Source organism: Labrus mixtus, chromosome 1 (genome assembly GCF_963584025.1).
Source record: "Labrus mixtus chromosome 1, fLabMix1.1, whole genome shotgun sequence".
Taxonomy (NCBI): domain Eukaryota; kingdom Metazoa; phylum Chordata; class Actinopteri; order Labriformes; family Labridae; genus Labrus; species Labrus mixtus.
The window spans coordinates 9,351,115-9,368,444 of NC_083612.1; the positions used below are offsets into that span (position 1 = coordinate 9,351,115).

General features: G+C 40.1%; 1 protein-coding gene across 1 annotated transcript; it reads left to right on the forward strand.

Moving 5' to 3' along the window:
* The first annotated feature begins 2,376 nt into the window (after positions 1 to 2,376).
* LOC132990776 (receptor for retinol uptake stra6-like) lies at positions 2,377 to 16,153 on the forward strand. Its single transcript, XM_061059237.1, has 17 exons — positions 2,377 to 2,638; positions 4,344 to 4,410; positions 5,880 to 5,965; positions 6,042 to 6,181; positions 6,538 to 6,704; positions 7,231 to 7,338; positions 8,695 to 8,762; positions 9,248 to 9,327; positions 10,329 to 10,390; positions 10,505 to 10,667; positions 10,758 to 10,833; positions 11,229 to 11,362; positions 11,707 to 11,824; positions 11,909 to 12,010; positions 13,341 to 13,504; positions 13,693 to 13,830; positions 14,710 to 16,153. Exons 1-17 carry the CDS (start codon positions 2,538 to 2,540, stop codon positions 14,967 to 14,969), a joined length of 2,034 nt encoding a protein of 677 aa, XP_060915220.1. The 5' UTR covers positions 2,377 to 2,537; the 3' UTR covers positions 14,970 to 16,153.
* Positions 16,154 to 17,330: the final 1,177 nt, after the last annotated feature.

Consider the following 17,330-nt stretch of genomic DNA (forward strand, 5'->3'; position numbering starts at 1 on the left):
GTGGTTAGTATGTGCGCCCCATGTACGGAGGCTGTGGTCCTCGAACCGGGTGGCCCAGGTTTGCCCTGTGGCTCCTTTCCTGCATGACATTCCCCTCTCTCTCTCTCTCTCCCCGACTCTATCCCCTGTCCTCAAAAATAAAAACTTTAAATGGTTTTACTTGGTACCACATAGTTTTAGAAGGGTGTTGTGACCCAAATAAAGCGTTTCTCTCCTCTTTGAAATGCGATGTGAAACGTGACGGTTGCAGTATAAACGTGGTGTGGTTAAACCCAACCAAATGTCAGTTTGATAAGAAACGCCACTCAGTCTTACTTCACCTTCAAACACAAGAAAAATCCTCAGAGAAACTGAACCAGACACAGGCGGTGGACACATCAAACACTGAAGAGTAGATTCACTGCTCTGCTTTTAGTGCAGGTATTTATTACTGAGGGTTCATTCTGCTGTTTCAGGTGGTAAGAATAGCCTCCACCACCGCATGCTGAAATAGCAGCAGTTATGGGTCCTTGAACGCCAGGAAAATCCAGGGATCAGATCAGCTGGTCCTCTGTGGCCTCTGTCATATGAGTGAGCTCACACATCCAGATTAAGAAACTCTGAACTCTCACTGCAAAGCGTGCTGCAGAAAGTGAGTCCAATGGCTTAAAAAGTGCAAACAAATATTCCTTATGAACAAAATGGGTCCATCTTTATGCTTAACATTACAATCTGTTTGTGACCTTTTATCTGTAATTTTTTTTTTGCTCCAGCGATGAATGCTCTTTCTTTAATATTATTTAAAAAAAAACTAAAACACACGATGGGAGTGATATTGAAATAAAGCTGTACCTCACGTGTCCAAAGATCAACATTCTCACTTTGGCCTTTCACAATCTTTTTTTCACACAAAGGTTTCCCCTGTAAGAATCTGAGGTTTTCATCTTATTATGAGATTAGTCTCTTAAGTAACGGGCAGAGGGAGGGAGGCCGGTTAACGGCACGTTGTGGAGAAAAACTGATGTTACTTAATCTCACACAGAGAGCTTTTTTTTCTCAAAACACCAAACCAGAGACAGTGGAATAAATATCATGAAATTCCCAAAAGTAAAAAAATATATATGTTTAGGAAGGTTGTTGTCTCACTTCAGGAGCAATGGGATTCACTAAGAATGGATGGATTGCAGCTGCTAATAGCTCTGTGAATTGCGCACTGCACCTGATATCTGCACCGTCTCTAGGTGCAGTTCACAAAGCACATTCTGCTTGATTGTCAGGCGCAAACACTCAAATAATGCTTTCCTACTCTACGCAGTTTGTTCTTGTTTTGCATTGAATTGAAGAGTTCAGCCGTCCAGATTACCTCTGAAGAGCTGGGCTGTGTGCTCTCTTCCTGATGCGTAGCTCCGTCCACATGATGATGATGAAGTATGGGAGGGGAATTTTTAAAAAAAGTTTATTGTGCAGTCCAATCTTAACAAATATTATACATGTTTAACTGTTTATAACAATGCTTCCTCACTGCAACATGCCAGCAGCTCGTCCAAATAAAAACAAATCACTCTGATATTTGTTATGTGAACCCGCACATATCGTCTCCTGGCAGCCCAGATTGATTTAACCCCTTCGTCTAATTATATGTCAAAATAATATTCACAGACTTCATTACAGAAATTCAGAGGCCGAGTTGTTGTCCTGATACCTGGAAAGTTTGAGTGTGGGACATCCTTTTAGAAATGCTGTGGTGCATTTACCATCTGCTCTCAGCAGACATTCAAAGTATCAGTCTAACTGCACGTGGCTGTTAGTGCTGTTGTTTGTGATTAAGATGGGTTTTTTTGACGAGTTTCATGAACATCAAAAGGGGATAGTTTGGCCCAAAATTAACGCATAATGGCTAAATCAAATATGGGCAAACAGCACCAGCACACAGAAACTCTTTTGGCTCAGGAGACAAAATTAGGGGAGCATTAAACCATTTGTGTGTGTTTATGTTTGTTGAAAGGTGTCTTTTTGTCTCATTTCTCGTAGTTGGAGGACAATGCAAACGCAGCGCAATCCTTTTGTCAATCAGGCCCTGAGTTTTAACATGAAACTTATTCAATTAGTGTTTTACTGGTTTTAATTATTCTAATTTTACATTGGCAGCTATTAAATAGCAATTCTGAATAATAAGGATACTGCACCGTATGCAATACTTAAGTGTTTATCTTATACTGGTATTGAACAAATTTGGTTCAAAAGATAAAATAATGGATCAAGGAGCAACATTATACCATCGAGGAGCACCAGAGGTCCCTTGGGTCTGATTCTTCCTCATTTCCCTCTCTTATTGACTGTATCACTGAACCTCTCCCTCTTCTAGCCCCCTCTGTGTGCAGTTGTTAATCTTGAGCTCTTAGTTTGTCAGGAATGTGCCCGAGTGTTTGGGCCAAACTTTTCCCAACACTTTACAGCAAAACAAGCAGACCACCAAACTGAGCTACCCGACAGTAGGACAATCGTGACTCTCGTGGATTTTTCTATCTCACCTGTCTCACCTCAACCGGACAGCTGTGATGAATAACAGCAAAGGGGAATTACAGCCTTTTGAATATTCCTACTACGACTATTCTGACTGGTACTCCAACAATGCAGAGCCAACCAAACCGCCCAAAGAGTGAGTACAATAGCCCTTAAAGGATAACTTAAGATTCAACAGTCAGCACTGATGAGAAAAAGTTAAATTTGTCTTACTCCATGTGTCCAATAAAATGTGTTCAAACCTAGTTCAACAGTGAAAGTTGTTCTCACTAACTATTTGAAGACACTGATTTTTGTATGGAGCATGACTCAACTGGATTTGGAATTATTATAATGATTCATTTTCTACAGTGTGCGGATTAATGCCTGAAAATAAATGAGTCAACCCTTGGCCCTGGTTGAATGCTAGCGCTGCATATCCCAGAGAAACTTTTGAAGCCCTTTCAACACTTAAATGTCTGAAAGGAGATCTCAGATATTCCGACCACAGTCACCCTGTTTTCCACTAACTACATGTTGAAATCTTGTTTGGTGGCCACTGGGCCAATAGGGTTAGATATTGATTAGATACAATGCAGACAGGTGGAGACACTTGGTGGTTGTACTTGTTGTATCCTCTTGGTGTTGCACAGGGATGCTGCCTCGGTCCTCAGCTTCTTTCATGTAATTGGAGACGTAACCCAAAATCCGCCGATATGCTGAAGACACACAGTTGTATATTATCTTGGACCAAAGAGATGACCAAACCCTCTGCCAAAAAAAGGCTGATATGCAATAATTGAACATCTTAAACTGCAAAAAAACTGAAATTCAGCACAAACTCAAAGAACAACGTATCTCCAAACTTAGTCAAATCAGAAAACACACGGCTTGGACTCGGTTTACATGTGAAATCCCAAATGACCAAAGCTGTTTTCTATATGTTGCAAAATTTTAGTTTTTACAATTACAACAAGTGACACACTTGTCCATGCATCTATTTTAGGTAGATAAGGCCACTATTAGGCCCCTTTCAATGAGCTTCCCTTAGAATCCATTGATAAAATATTATTAAAGATGAACTTTAGTGTTATGGCTTTCAATGAACTAGAACGAAATGATGGAGAAAAACACTGCAAACAATGTTTTTTTTTAACAAACCCTGCACTGCTGCAAGTCTTTTAGGATGAATTCAAAGTTATTTTACTTGTTAAGTCTGTTCATTGTTTGGGACTTGTGTTCTTTAACAAATATTAAAAGCCTCTTAGATGCTCTGCAGTCAGTTTTTAAAAACTGTTACACAATGAGAAAATCTGTACTTCAGCCTTTTTTTTAAACCATGCACCAAAACTATGGAACTCCTTACTTGAGGCTAACTTTACTAAATTTCAAAAGTATAATTTCAACATTGCATTAAACCGGCTGTTGTCCTTCGTTTGTTTTATTCTTATATAATTGAAAGCTTTCACTTCTTTAACATATTTGTTCCATTTGTTGGACATATTCTCATTCCTACTCAAAGTGTCCGCTTTCATTGTCAAGTTGGATGATTATCATCATCAGTTTTAACAAGCAGTTTGGTAAACAGTTCACTCTTCCTGAATTTTCCCGAGCAACATTGATCCTTAAACTGATGATTAAAACGATGAAGATATAAATCATATGGAGCACTTATGAAATAGTTCTCAGTTTTGTAAATTAAATAATTGAGGTTGAACTTTTATGTTAGCTTTTCTTGGACATCCAAATGTTATATCACACGTATACATGTTGTTATTTTTTGTTATTGAGTAAAAAGTTGAATGAACTGTGCAAAGAATCCACCTTTATTGAATTTCATTGATGTTTTATTTTTGCCACAGAGTTATCTTACCATGTGACCCCACCGTGGATGACAAGCTCTTCAACATATGCATGCTGTCGGTATCTGTAAGTATTCTTGAAGCAGTTTTCACATTATGCAAACCTGAAAAATGTGTAAATCATTTCAGGAAGACTGCCCCTGAAATCCTCCTGATCGGGTTGTTCACACATGTACCTGGGGTGGGGTCTCCTGAAGTAAGACATGACGTAGAAAGAACAACGCAGATGATGCAACAGAGTTTGCTATACTGTGCTGTAAAGAGAATATTACCTTGCCTTTACATTAACGCTATGTGTAGTTTTACATAATCATAATGTCAACAAATGAGAGGAGAAGTCAAAATCTGGCTAACAGAAAACATAATGGAGCAGTTGAATTGCATGCACAGAGATCTCAGGGAATAAGCATCTCCTTGATATATCCTACTGTGGTCTCACATCAGCTCACTCAACTTCCTGAGGCAGGAGGAAATCCTTAGGTCATAGAAAAAGTCACACCATAAGTCAAAGCTCAAAGAATGGAAATTGAAAAGGAGATATTTAGGAGGACAGAGAGGAAGAAGCTCTTTTGAATACTTATTTAAAGTAGTTGACAAAAATAGATATTGTGAAGTTTTTCCTTCTGCTTCAGGGAGACTTTCAGTGTAATGATGTCTGCCATCATTTTGCCCTCACCCAGTTCTTGGTAAATGCTTCTTCATAATGCATATTCGACTACGACAACTGGGTCACTGCAGCTGATCAGGAATAACAAGACTTCTCAGTCATGAGAGGGTTTATTGTAAAATGAGGTAGGCTGACATCACTCAGTCTCTCCTGACTTCCAGCTGCATCATTGTTGCAAACCAAAGGGACTGTCCTCTCTCTACTTTGTTACCTTTTTTCTACTTTCTAATACCTTTTTGCATTTTTGATTTTCTCACTTTAACTTGGGTTGGATCGGAAAGTTTTCAAGATTTTCAAAAGGTATTATTGTGCATTCATGAGATAGGACAGCTGGTAGAGTCCGAAATCGTCATGGAGACAATTGGGAAATGACAAATAAAATGACAGTGACATCTTTGTGGTAAAGGAGACTACAGTATGCAGAGGCAGTGCTTGTCAACAGGCAAGGCAGGCGACTACTTGGGGCCCCAGAGCAGTAGGGGGCCCCTGAGGGCTGACAAACTTTAAACCACAGCAGGGGCCCAAAATGTGCAAATTTTGCAATGACAGTAGAAAAACCCCATGAGTGGCCCCATATGCACAGCACTCACTCTCATTGCCCTGCTAAGCATTGCAGACGCACAGATTTAATGCTGTGAAAACCAAAGTTTGTAAATAAGAGTCAGAAGAGAAAAATTAATCCGTCTATAGGAGAGAAAAAAGAGGAAGAGGAGTAAGCGTCGGGACACTGGTAGACATGATGGTTGGAAGGCCCCTCAATTGATTTTTGCCTGGGGCCCCAACAGACTCTCGCCACTGTGTGTATGTGAATAAATATATATAAATGTAAATGTCACAGAAGCCCTTATGACTCTCGTCTCTCCCTGTAGCTGGTGGTCATGTTGATCCTGGCGGTGCTTTCCAGGAGAAACAAACTCTGTCAAGGCTTCACCAGAGGATCGTCCAGCATCTTCAGGTGAATTTGAAATGTTCAGCAATAACCGTGACTTCAGGTCGAGGGTTTGTCTCACTCATGTTCCTGTTTCTCACAGTCCAGCCAACTTCCTGGACCAGACTCAGCAGAAAGGCGTGGCCATGGCTGTGTTTGGACTCGTGTTCAGTAAGCTGTCCATGCTGGTCATCGCTCCGGACCCTCTGCCGTTCTCCAAAGACACTTCAGCAGACAGTAAAGGTGGATATTTTCATCGTTTACGTGTCACCATTAGCAGCTTCATCGGTACATTTGTGTTGACACTGAGCCAATCTGTCTGCCGATCTCACAGTCTTTATACGGTTTATACATACAAGCATTAAACCACTATAAGGAAGCATGCGTGACATGAAAGAATATAATTAATATAGATAAGAATTTTATTTAAGAAACGCTTTTTGAAGAAATAAATGCAGCACAGGAGAAACTAGCTCGGAAACTGGGCAGGACGTCGGCTCCCTTTGAATAATGAGGTTAATCCTGACTGTCCAATGGGAGGCCAGTCATTAAAAAATGGTTCATTTCTCTCTCTTTCTCTCGTCCCTTCTTTCTTTCAGAGTACATGAAGATAATGGCCATCTTCTACTACCCTCTCCTGTATTATCCTCTGCTGGTCTGTGGGACTCTGCAGCACAAAGTGGGCTACGTGCTCGGGGCCCTGCTCTCCTTCAGTCACTTCGGGGTCCTGGTGTGGCAGAAGTTCGACTGTCCCAAGACTCCAGAGGTTAGAAAAAATAAGATGTTTCATGCTCCATGGAAGTAACGGAGCATTGTGATTACTTTTTGACTGTCAGAAATATGTTTGTTGACGTATCAGTGCCACATTCGCACTTTCAGCTTGAGTTTAATTGCTAAGAAAAAACTGTCCGACTTGCAGCAGACCTACCTGGTTAGATTTAGATTGAGGAGTGTCTGAAGGTGATGGCAAACTTTTCTGTGGTACTGGGGGTTTAAGATAAAATCCCATCACTCCTCAGGTCTGCATATAAAATAAAACTGTGAGGAGTGATGAAATCAGAGCCTAGACGCAAACCTCAAACTATGTTCTTCTGCTGCACTAAATATTTAAACAAATGCAACACTGAGTTGTCTGACTGAATTTTGGTTTTGTCTATTTTTTTTAGCTTTAGATCTTTTAGGTTTATTCAGCCAAAAACAAGTATAACAACATACCTCAAAACATATCGGCAAATATGTGCACCATAACGTTTGAGTCATTAAAGGTGAATTGTTCCTTCCTCTTCTCACAGATCTATAAGTTCTACGCTCTGCTGGCCAGTTTACCTCAGATGGGCTGCCTCTTATATCTCTGTGTCCAGTTTGTGATTCTGTTTGTCAAAGGACCGAAAACTGACGAGGTGAGAAAAGTCCAAAAATATGACATCAATATTCAGACAATACAGATGTTCCATTTTACTACTGATGACGTATTGTATATAACACAAATGTGTGTAAGTATAAACACATGAACTGATCTCAGGAACATGAATTTCAACAATGTGAAACTTAACCAAGATTACAGTAAGCAGCTTGTGCAGAATGAAGTGGGTTTAACTCAGCGTTGTCGAGCAGATTATGACGATGGAGGAGATATTGTTTTTTCAAACCATAATACAACAGAGTTTTTGTTTTAACTGCATGCTTAGAAAGAAAACACCTCGGAAAATAGACAAATAATTCAGGAACTCTTTCCTTAAGTGTCTTTTTTATTAACATCGCAAAAAAAGTAAGGACGTTTGTGTTCGGTAGATTATTTCTTTGTTGTAACAATAAATCTTATGCCTGTTTTTTTTCCCTTTTAAATGGTGCCACATTTGTAAGGAACATACATATGTGGGATAAGCAGCAGAGCTGAGTGTGTGGGATGAGCAGCAGAGCTGAGTATGTGGGATGCACCCATGAAAAACTTACCAAATCTTCTCTGCTGATGCCTTACAAATATGGCACAATTTTAAAAGGGAAATAAACAGGCTTTCCAACGGTATAAGATTTATTGCCAAGAAGCATTTTTACAGCAAAGAAAGAAAGAGACAAAAAGTCAGCACGCAAAAATGTCCTTTAGGTTTCTTTTAATCCAGGTAAGGCAGCAACAACAGCAATGGACACGTTTCGGCGCCAGGCCTTTATCAGCAACGTAGCGAGTTGCCAGCGTTCAAATCCGACTTGCTCATCCTTCCCTGCATGTCATTACCCTTCCATGCTCTCTCTCCCACGGACACATTTTAAGACTTGTGGTGATCTTGCTCTTGAGGCCATAGCACCAATCCTGTTGGATTACCTGCCCATCATGTTACGTCTTTCTGACTCTGTTGAGTCCTTTAAAAAGCAGCTAAACACGTTTATATTTAGACATCGTATGGGTAATAATGTCCACCCTGTCTACCTACTGATCTATGTCTTACTGTGCCAGTTATTGTTCCTGATCATAGCTGGATTTCATAATGTCGGTCCATGAAGTACTCATTTGTTCCTGTTTTTATTACATGTATTTTGGTTTGTGTTGATGTGAAGCACCTTGTGACCTTTGTTTGTGAAAAGTGCTACATGAAGAAACTTTACTTACTAACTCTATCCACTGTCCTTCTATTTAAGGCATAAAATCCCCAACAATACTTCTTGAAGAAATATGAAGACATCACCTTTACTTTAGTGTAATAACTTTTTTCAAAGACTTCCAAATGATGCAGATGATACGTCTGTGTGTTTCCTCACAGGATCTTGACAGCAGCTACTACACCGCATATGTGAAATTAACTCTCAAGAAAAAGTCCTCAAGTGTCAGGTGAGAGGGAAGGATCACAAGTTTATGTCATTTATTTTCATAGAAGAATTTGTAATGCTGTAAAAGACACAAAACAGTAGTAAGAAAATAAGAACCAAATGTAATCTATGCTTTAGTAAAAAGAGGGAAATGGACAGTAGTTTGTTGCATGTAAAATGTAATTGCTATAAATCCATATTCATGGCTGAAAGCAACGATTTTCACCAGGTTTCTGTTCTGGATCCACTACATCAGCACAAAAGTTGGATACATTTATTGAATTAAATATATAAGTGTGACACAGAAAACAAAATGGAGGAACGAGGAATAGACTATAACATACAAATGCTCATGGACTCAAACATTACAGCTAACATTTATTTAACTTCAAAGCAATATCTTCGACATAAAAAAAGTACATTTCAAACCACAGTGTCCATTGGTGCTGTCATTAACGCTGCACACCGCTCCATCTGAAACCTTCTCTGTTTATTTATATTTTATAGTTCTTCAGCTGCAGACAAGAAAACGCTGTTTCAGAGAATACTGGATGTGCCCAAGAGTTATATTTATGTACCAGAAAAAGGTTTGTGTACTCAAAGAGGAGTTTTTTCGAGATGTATTCTTTATTTTTTAATAATTAACATGTTTTCACAACAGCTATTTGATTTCATGTCCATACCGTCAGAGGATACTAAACCATTGTTGGAGCCATGGATTGATATAATTGTCTTTGTGGTATTTATTTAAGGTTAAGGTAGTCTATATATATATATTGGTGTTTTGGGTTATTGATTATTATATAATTTATTAGGATTGTGTTGAGTGGGAGGATGTCGGGTCACATGGGTATGGGCTGAGATGTGTTGATTTAACTCACGTGTTCACCTTTTTGTTCTCAGTGGAAGAGAGGGGGTGAGCTGGGTTGCCGTATTTTTTGTTCACTGTGATTATGAGTTAATGCACGTTATTATAAGTTAAGTTGATTATCTTTTTTACGTTAATAAAAAAGTCAAACTTATTTTTACGTATCACAGTATTCTTTTGAAAGCGCGTCGGACAAATACATTAGGCCCAACCTTAGCCTCTCAGCGGCTTCATATTCAGGAAACGCCGCTACAACCATGATTGGCTAAGTTTCTTATCAGAGGCGGGACTTATGTTTACAATTTGGGCTGTTTTGCAACCAATTAGCAACCTCTGAAGCCAATGTGGATGTGCAAACAGGCTGCTAATAGACTTCTTGGCATTTCTAATTGGCACGTTTCCTTTTGATTGTGACTCTGAACAAACATCCTCTGAGTCTCAAAATGGTTCATAGGAGTATAACATCAGTCTGATACTTTAATGTTTGTATATAAGAGGAGACAGATGTTCTATAAGAGGATTAATGGAGACAGAGAGGGTAAGTAAGTGTGAATTACTGTGTGTCAGTCAGTACCACAGTTGGGCCACCCCGGTCAAGAAGTCTAGATCTGCCTCTGCATTTTAGTTTCTGCATTAAAATCTTAGTGGATGAAGTAGATGAAGAAAAGGCTGAATGGCTGAAATCAGGTCCACTGACATCATTATTAATTTGTCTTTCAGTGTTTCGTTTTCCACTGAAGCTGGCTGTGTCAGCGTTCATTTCCTTTGTGGCAATTTATCAAGTAAGTCTTCAAGTGGACCATCATCACGACCTTTAACCTCTAAAATCAGACAACATATAAGTAGCTCTGTTTGTGTTAATGGAGCATAAAAAACACAAGTTGGTCATCTTTCAGACGGCGTTACTGTTGGTCGTCCTGGTGGTCCCCGTTCTCCACATCGTGCGCGCGGGTATCGATGAAAACATCGCCTTCCTTCTGCTCGGGTTTGGGATCATCCTTTCAGACGACAGGATGGAGGTCGTCAAAATTGTGACCTTTTATACTTGGCTTCTGGAAGGTATGTAGAGCAGCTTTTTTTGGGGTTTTAAATTTGGCGGTGTATAATCACGAGTTATCACCTTTCATGTTTTTTCCCACTGTTTGTCAGTGTGCTACCTGTGTGCTGTGACGCTGTCTCTCCTGGTCAGTCTCGTCATGCTCATGAAGTCCATGATAATGCACAGGTGAGTTCAGAACCATCGACTCTATGAAAATAAGGACGTCTTCTCAGTGATGTCATTCATTGGTTTTTGAAGACAGGTTTTGAAACCTAACGATGCTGGTCACTATACTGGAAATGCCGATCTACAGAACTTTCAATGAATCTATCCATAGCATCTCCTCATGTGGACTTTGTAACTGTAATGCTATGGTTGGATGTGATTGTGGTAAAGTAGGGCGCGACAACTTCATGTACATCTTCCCTAGAACAACTTTCAACGAGTCAGCTGAATAAAGTTGAAATGGGGAACATGTTAGCGAACAGTTTTCTCCTCTTTGTTGCTCTGTTTGGCTTGACAGTAGATTCCCAGGGTTTCCTGTCAGACACATAACGTACCTCTGCGTTTGTTTGTTCCAGGACAAACCTGAGAGGACTGTATAAGGGAGAGATTTACAGCATTTATAACAGTAAGAAGACCATCCGTCCATCTAGACCCGGTATTGTCTGCTGGATGGGTTTGACAGGATACCAGGCTGCCATCGTCTGTGTCGGTAAGATTAAAAAAAAAAAAAAACAGTGAAATAACAAATTTAAAACAATAACCCTTCTATGTGAGTTTTGTAAGAAAGATGACCAATAAAGGAAATGTTGCAAATGTTTGATTAGGAGCCCCAAAGCAGCACTAACGGCATACTACATTATCATTGTCAACTATTTATATGAGACCTGCTTCGAAGGTGTACAGGGATTTGATCTCTTTGTGAGAAATGGGATTTATAAAGTTTAATGCCAGCCTTGTCTTTTAATTTAAGATACAAGTCCCTCACATTTTCACATCACAAAACCGTTATCGTTTGAATATATAAATGTATTTTTTCTTTGTTGTTGTTTGCAGGAATGGCGATCCAGACTGTTGTGTTTTTCATCTGCTTCCTGTTCCTGGTGTTCATGATGATTGTTCCTGTTTTCTACGGACGCAATTTGTTTGTTTTTGATATCCTGGGAAGAGCATGGTGAGTGGGCAACATGTCTCTTTACATTCATGTTTACTTTGTGACTGCTGGTGGTTTTCGCTTGACACCTGTGTGACGTCTCAGGCCGGCCTGGGTCACTCTGCTGCTCGTCTCCGCTCTTCAACATGTGGCGGCTAAGTTTGCGTTCATCAAAAGAGATGCTGGAACCAGAGACTTAAACAACAGGTACGTGACGCTTGTTCGACCGCAATCATCAAGGGGCCGCCACAGCTTTGTCTGTAGGGACTGTAGGGTTGTGCACCAGAACCAGTGTGGCCAGTTTAAGTCCCAGTATGGATCAAAGTACAGAATTTCCGACTGGTTTCTGAAGAAAAGCGAGTTCACTTCCTGTCTTGATGCCCCTGAACATAGAGCGCACTCTGTGTGCAGCCCCTCACTCTGACCTCTCTCCATTAATGCATGTTTGTGCACGTGCGTATTTCAGGACGATTTGTTGTTACTGCAGTTCATGATTAGTTAGAGACCATCTCATTATTTCCCCAGAAACTAATGCCACATGACATCATGCTGTCATGGTAACAGAGAAGTCGCAAAGTGCTGTCCCATTGCTATTAAACCATTTCCAGACCTTGAAGCACTCGATCACTTTCCAGGTGACGTGAGATAAGTCCGTAAGGGCTCAGGGTTTAGGGAGGAAATCGAGATTCAGCCACTCAATGGGGAGGTAATCATCTCAGTGCAGAGTCAGGTGTGTGTGTGTGTGTGTGTGACTGATTGGCCCTGATTTGGTCCAGGTGTGTTAAGCTTATATATTCCTTTGAGTTACTGCACTATCTCATTGTCTCACCATCAGCGATAGTGAGAGCTTCTCTCTGTGTGTCTTGTGTCCTTCAGAAGTGTGTGATTTTGCATACCATTTCCACTGCAAGTGTAGTTCGTTGGCGCTGGGATTTTATGACCCAGCCTTTCAGTTACTTTGTAAACACGAGCCTGATGGCCTTTGTGTCTCAGCTGTTTCTTGGGTCGCCCCTTTAATCTACAATTTCTCAGATACTCAGCAGCGGTGGTTTTGTTTGGTTTGTAACTTTTTGTTTTTTTGCCCCTCCTATTTAATCGCTTGTGATTTGAACGGTTACCCCTCTGGGATAACTTTAAGATACCCGGGGTCGGCAATGGCATCTCACTTCCCTGCATCATTACAAGACTCAAATATGTTTTAACACAATATACTCAAAGAAATGATCTTGTTGAGGGGTCTTATCAATAAATACATATTGTTAAGGAAGTACATCACGTTGAAATTACATTTTCTTAAAATTGACACAACAGAAAAATGTCTTACAAACTTTTAAAGGGGGCTTGAATCAAATATTTCAGATGTATGAACATTTATAAGGAGAGACAGGAATATGCTCCTTCGTCTCAGCAAACATACCAACATTTAACTAATGTCATTTACATTCCAGGTAAAATATCTACATGTGTAAATACTGGGCTCTGCGAGACCTGCTAATGACGTTGAATGTGACGGAAATATTTCATGACTTCTGTCCAGGGAGAGTCTGTTCCTCCTGACGTACCTGCTCTTCCTCATCAACGTTGTGATGGGTCTGATCGTCGCCATATGGAGAGTGGTGATCACGTCTTTGTACAACATCATTCATCTGGGACGGCTTGACCTCAGTCTGCTGCACCGCACCTCAGAGGCCTACGACCCAGGTACACATTTTTACTGGACAACAATTTCGGCCAATAACAGTAACCTTATGTTGCATATTAGCTGTTCGTTTACACAACAACAACAACAACACAAACTGTACTTATAAATAAATCAAAGTTACATTGCAAGAGAAAACGTGTCAGCAGTGACTCAAAGATGTCCTCCTCTTTCCTCACTTTCCATCCAGCCTACAGTTACTACACCAACGCCCTGAGGGTGGAGATCAGCCAGTCCCATCCGGTGATGAAGGCTTTCTGTGGGCTGCTGCTGGACGTGATGGTGGAGGGCGGAGGAGTCGGACAAAAAATAAAAGACGCAGAGGAAGGTAGAGACACACACACTAAATGTTACACAACAGCATGGATCAGGATGGACTTTGGATCCGGTCTGTGATTTAAAGATTACAAGAACAAAAAGAGAGAGAAACTTAAATATATGTTGAGAGGATTATCAGGGTTTGTGTGACACCAAATCCTTATTTTGATCTTAATTCTTTTGTGTTATTTCAAGCTTTAAAATCCACATTTTTTAATCCAATATTTATCGCTTAGGCTAAAAGGTCAATAAATAACCCATTATGATACATCCTGAATCAGATTTTCTAGGCAAATCATTGATAAACAAATGAAAATTTGGAAGTATAAACATGAGAAAAATATGAATTCACACTCCAGAAGTGATGAAGTGTTTTGATGTGCTACAAATATCTAGTGTCTATTTTGTTGTCTTTTCTTTGAGTAAACTCAAATGCTTCACCTCCCTGATGTCTGTAAACACTGATGATTGAGTTAGGTCAGTCGTGATCTTGCAATTACGATGTTAATTTATTTTAATCAAATCATACACACTCTGGAGGCTGGATGGTGCTTTGTGTCTGCAAGTTTTCACCCTGTTTTTCATCGGGTGTGGATAAAGTTAATGACTTCATCTAGAAACTTGAAAAGATTACGATGCAAAATGCTGAAGTTTTACTTAAAAAAAATGAGCGCTCAGCAAATATATGTTTCTTACTGTAGATCAATTTAAACAGGATCATGTAAATGCAGATCTACAAAATCTCTAGCTGTCTGTTTTCAAAGGCTAAACTTAAAAAAAAAAAAAAAAGTAAATATGAGTTTAGATTTTCAAGTCTAAACATACCTTCTTTCTTATAAAGCCTCCACCCCTCCCTCTGCCCTGATGGTCTGCTCCTCCATGTTTTCAGGTATCCAGGAGAACGGGCCGAGCAAGGCGACCCACACTCGTAGGATTCGCTCTCGTTGGCAGCTAATGTACACGCTGGTCCACAACCCGTCCCTGCTGGGCTTCAGGAAGCACTTCCAGACAACTCAGACAGCAGAGAGCATCCTGAACGGCACCCCCAACCACACCGCCAAGACTAGCAGCAGGAAAGAGGCCGACAAGCCAGCTGCAGAGCCCGAACAATCCACTGAGACCCCAACCAACCAGGAGAAAACTGACTGAGATGTCTAACATGCATAGAGTGTTGGCAGTATGCAGCAAACATCTAACACCAATGTTTTTAAAGATGATTGCTTCTGTTTGCTTAAGATTTAGTTGCAATGGCACATAAACTTAATATCAGCTATTATACTGTATGTTACTATGATACAGGGCAGCGGCATAGGCACGGGTATGCCTGGCTCTGCCCAGGCCTGTACCCAAAATAACCCAGACCTACCCATCCAAGAAATCGTCTATCTTGCCAAAAATGTAGGCTATACAAATAATAACAAAATAAAATCCAGTGTATAAGACAGTTGGCTGTGTGGGATTCATGCAAAATACCAGATGAGTTTTTACCTGACTTTAGTTTGCGAGTGTTTTTGAACCCGTCAAACGGGATCTTGTTTGGTGTATACTGCCACTCAGTCAAATAGAGCTACATTTTTTAACCCCTCTAACCCTCAAAGGTTTCTGTTGTGAATAAAAGTAAAAATAAAAACTTGTCAGGATCACTCACCCAGAGAAGAACTAACAGGGAATACCCAGAAGCTCAAACTGCAGTACTTCCTTTTTTTTTTTAAACTAAGCTCTCATTGTGTTTGTGTAGCTCATTGTACACTGTGTTGGTGATTACATAATAACACACAGGATGCACAATGCAGGTGCTGATCAATGACAGCATCACAACCAGGAGGATAAGGTGTCACTAAGAGGTCACAATCCATTTAGCCTCAGGTTAATGAGGCTGCACCCATGGATACCAGCTTATCTAGTTTCACTGGTCATCTGTTTTACTTATTGTGCTTTTAAACAGCGTGTTGTCGATTCAGACACCTGGACAAGGTCTTTCCCCAGTCTTGACAAATTTAGATTTAGTACCTGGAGTATCTAGAACGTGTGTCATGTAAATGCCTTAACCCTCACCCTCTAAGCACCGTCAATGTAATAATTTCTTATTTAAAGCAAAAGCATTAGAGCTCTCCAAACCTGGAGTTCACATGAGATCACCAGTATGCTTCATGATAACCTACGGGTCATATTGTACTACTCACAATGTCATAAAGTTATATTATTAGAAGATTGTGTGGAACAGTAGTTTCTACTTCTACTACAAATTCATCTGTGTTGTTGTTCTTGGATGAATCATAGGATGAGATATTGGTGTTCATCCTGTTTTTTCACTGTTTTTCCTCCATACTATTTGGATGTCCCTGTATATTCCTAACTGTTGACAAGTGAGCTGAAAGTACATGTTTGCCTTTGAACTTCATGTACTGTATATCTCATTTTGAAATTAAACTAAAATGCATGAACACATTAGACAATTTTCTAAGGTTTTTACTTTTGGGCTCTTTAAGCCTTTATTTTAGAGACAGGACAGTGGATCGAGTCAGAAATCAGGGCGAGAGGTAGGGGGGGATGACATGTCACAGGAGGAGCCACAGGTCGGATTCAAACCCGGGGCCGCCCGCCCGCCCACCCGGAGGACGACGGCCTCCGTATATGGAGCGTGTGCATCCCTTCATGCCTCCTTACCTTCATCCGCTTCATCTATTCACCCTCAATCTTCGGATCAATATCTTTCTTGGTGTTTTCTTTGTTAGTGAATCTGTCCATAAACACAATATGCAATACTGAAACCAATGGTGCAATACTCTTTCAAAAGAGCTTTGTTAACATTGCTTATTGTCTTTAACTCTCTGTGCTTTTATTCAGTACATGCTGTAGCTTACTTCTTTAATAATCTGCACTTTATACATATCTTCATTAACAAGCTGTATTTCTTTAAAACTATTTCTTGTATCCTTTTTGCTTTATCTCTTATTTACATTCTTATTTTATTCATATTTCTATGTTTATTACCATAATTTCTACTGCTATATTTTGTGTCAGAGCAACTGTAATGACCTAACTCTCACTGGGGATTAATGAAATATTTCTGATTCTGATTCTGAAGTTAGCTCAACTAATTATTTTCACTCTTATCGCTTGTTGAGAGAAAGAAGAGACACACAGATGAGCACTCACTCAGTATTCCTTTAGTAATACTTTATTGAGGAGCACAGTATAGGGAGAGTTAGTGAGGATATTTAAACGCTTCAGGGGTATAAAACAGAGAAAACACAGACCTAAAGTTGTTCTCATAAAGTCAACATACTGCAGCTCTCTACAACAGGGCAGCATGCAGGTCTCCTAACGCAGCGCTCTGGGAAATACAACAGGATGGACACATGACCCAGATACAACAGAGCTCAAACATACACACTGTGTTACACCTGCTGGATAATACTGCACCAATATGTTGAGTGTTTTACCAGCGAGATAGAGAGCTTATTTAAGAACTGTTTTGAGTGTTCACAGTATAACAGGACAAAGAGC

Excerpts from the sequence above, each read along its gene's own strand:
- LOC132990776 (XM_061059237.1), top strand. The coding sequence starts at position 2,538 with ATGAATAACAGCAAAGGGGAATTACAGCCTTTTGAATATTCCTACTAC. Across the intron at positions 11,363-11,706 it reads GGCTGCCATCGTCTGTGTCG|GAATGGCGATCCAGACTGTT; the intron begins GTAAGATTAAAA and ends TGTTGTTTGCAG. Across the intron at positions 11,825-11,908 it reads GATATCCTGGGAAGAGCATG|GCCGGCCTGGGTCACTCTGC; the intron begins GTGAGTGGGCAA and ends GTGACGTCTCAG.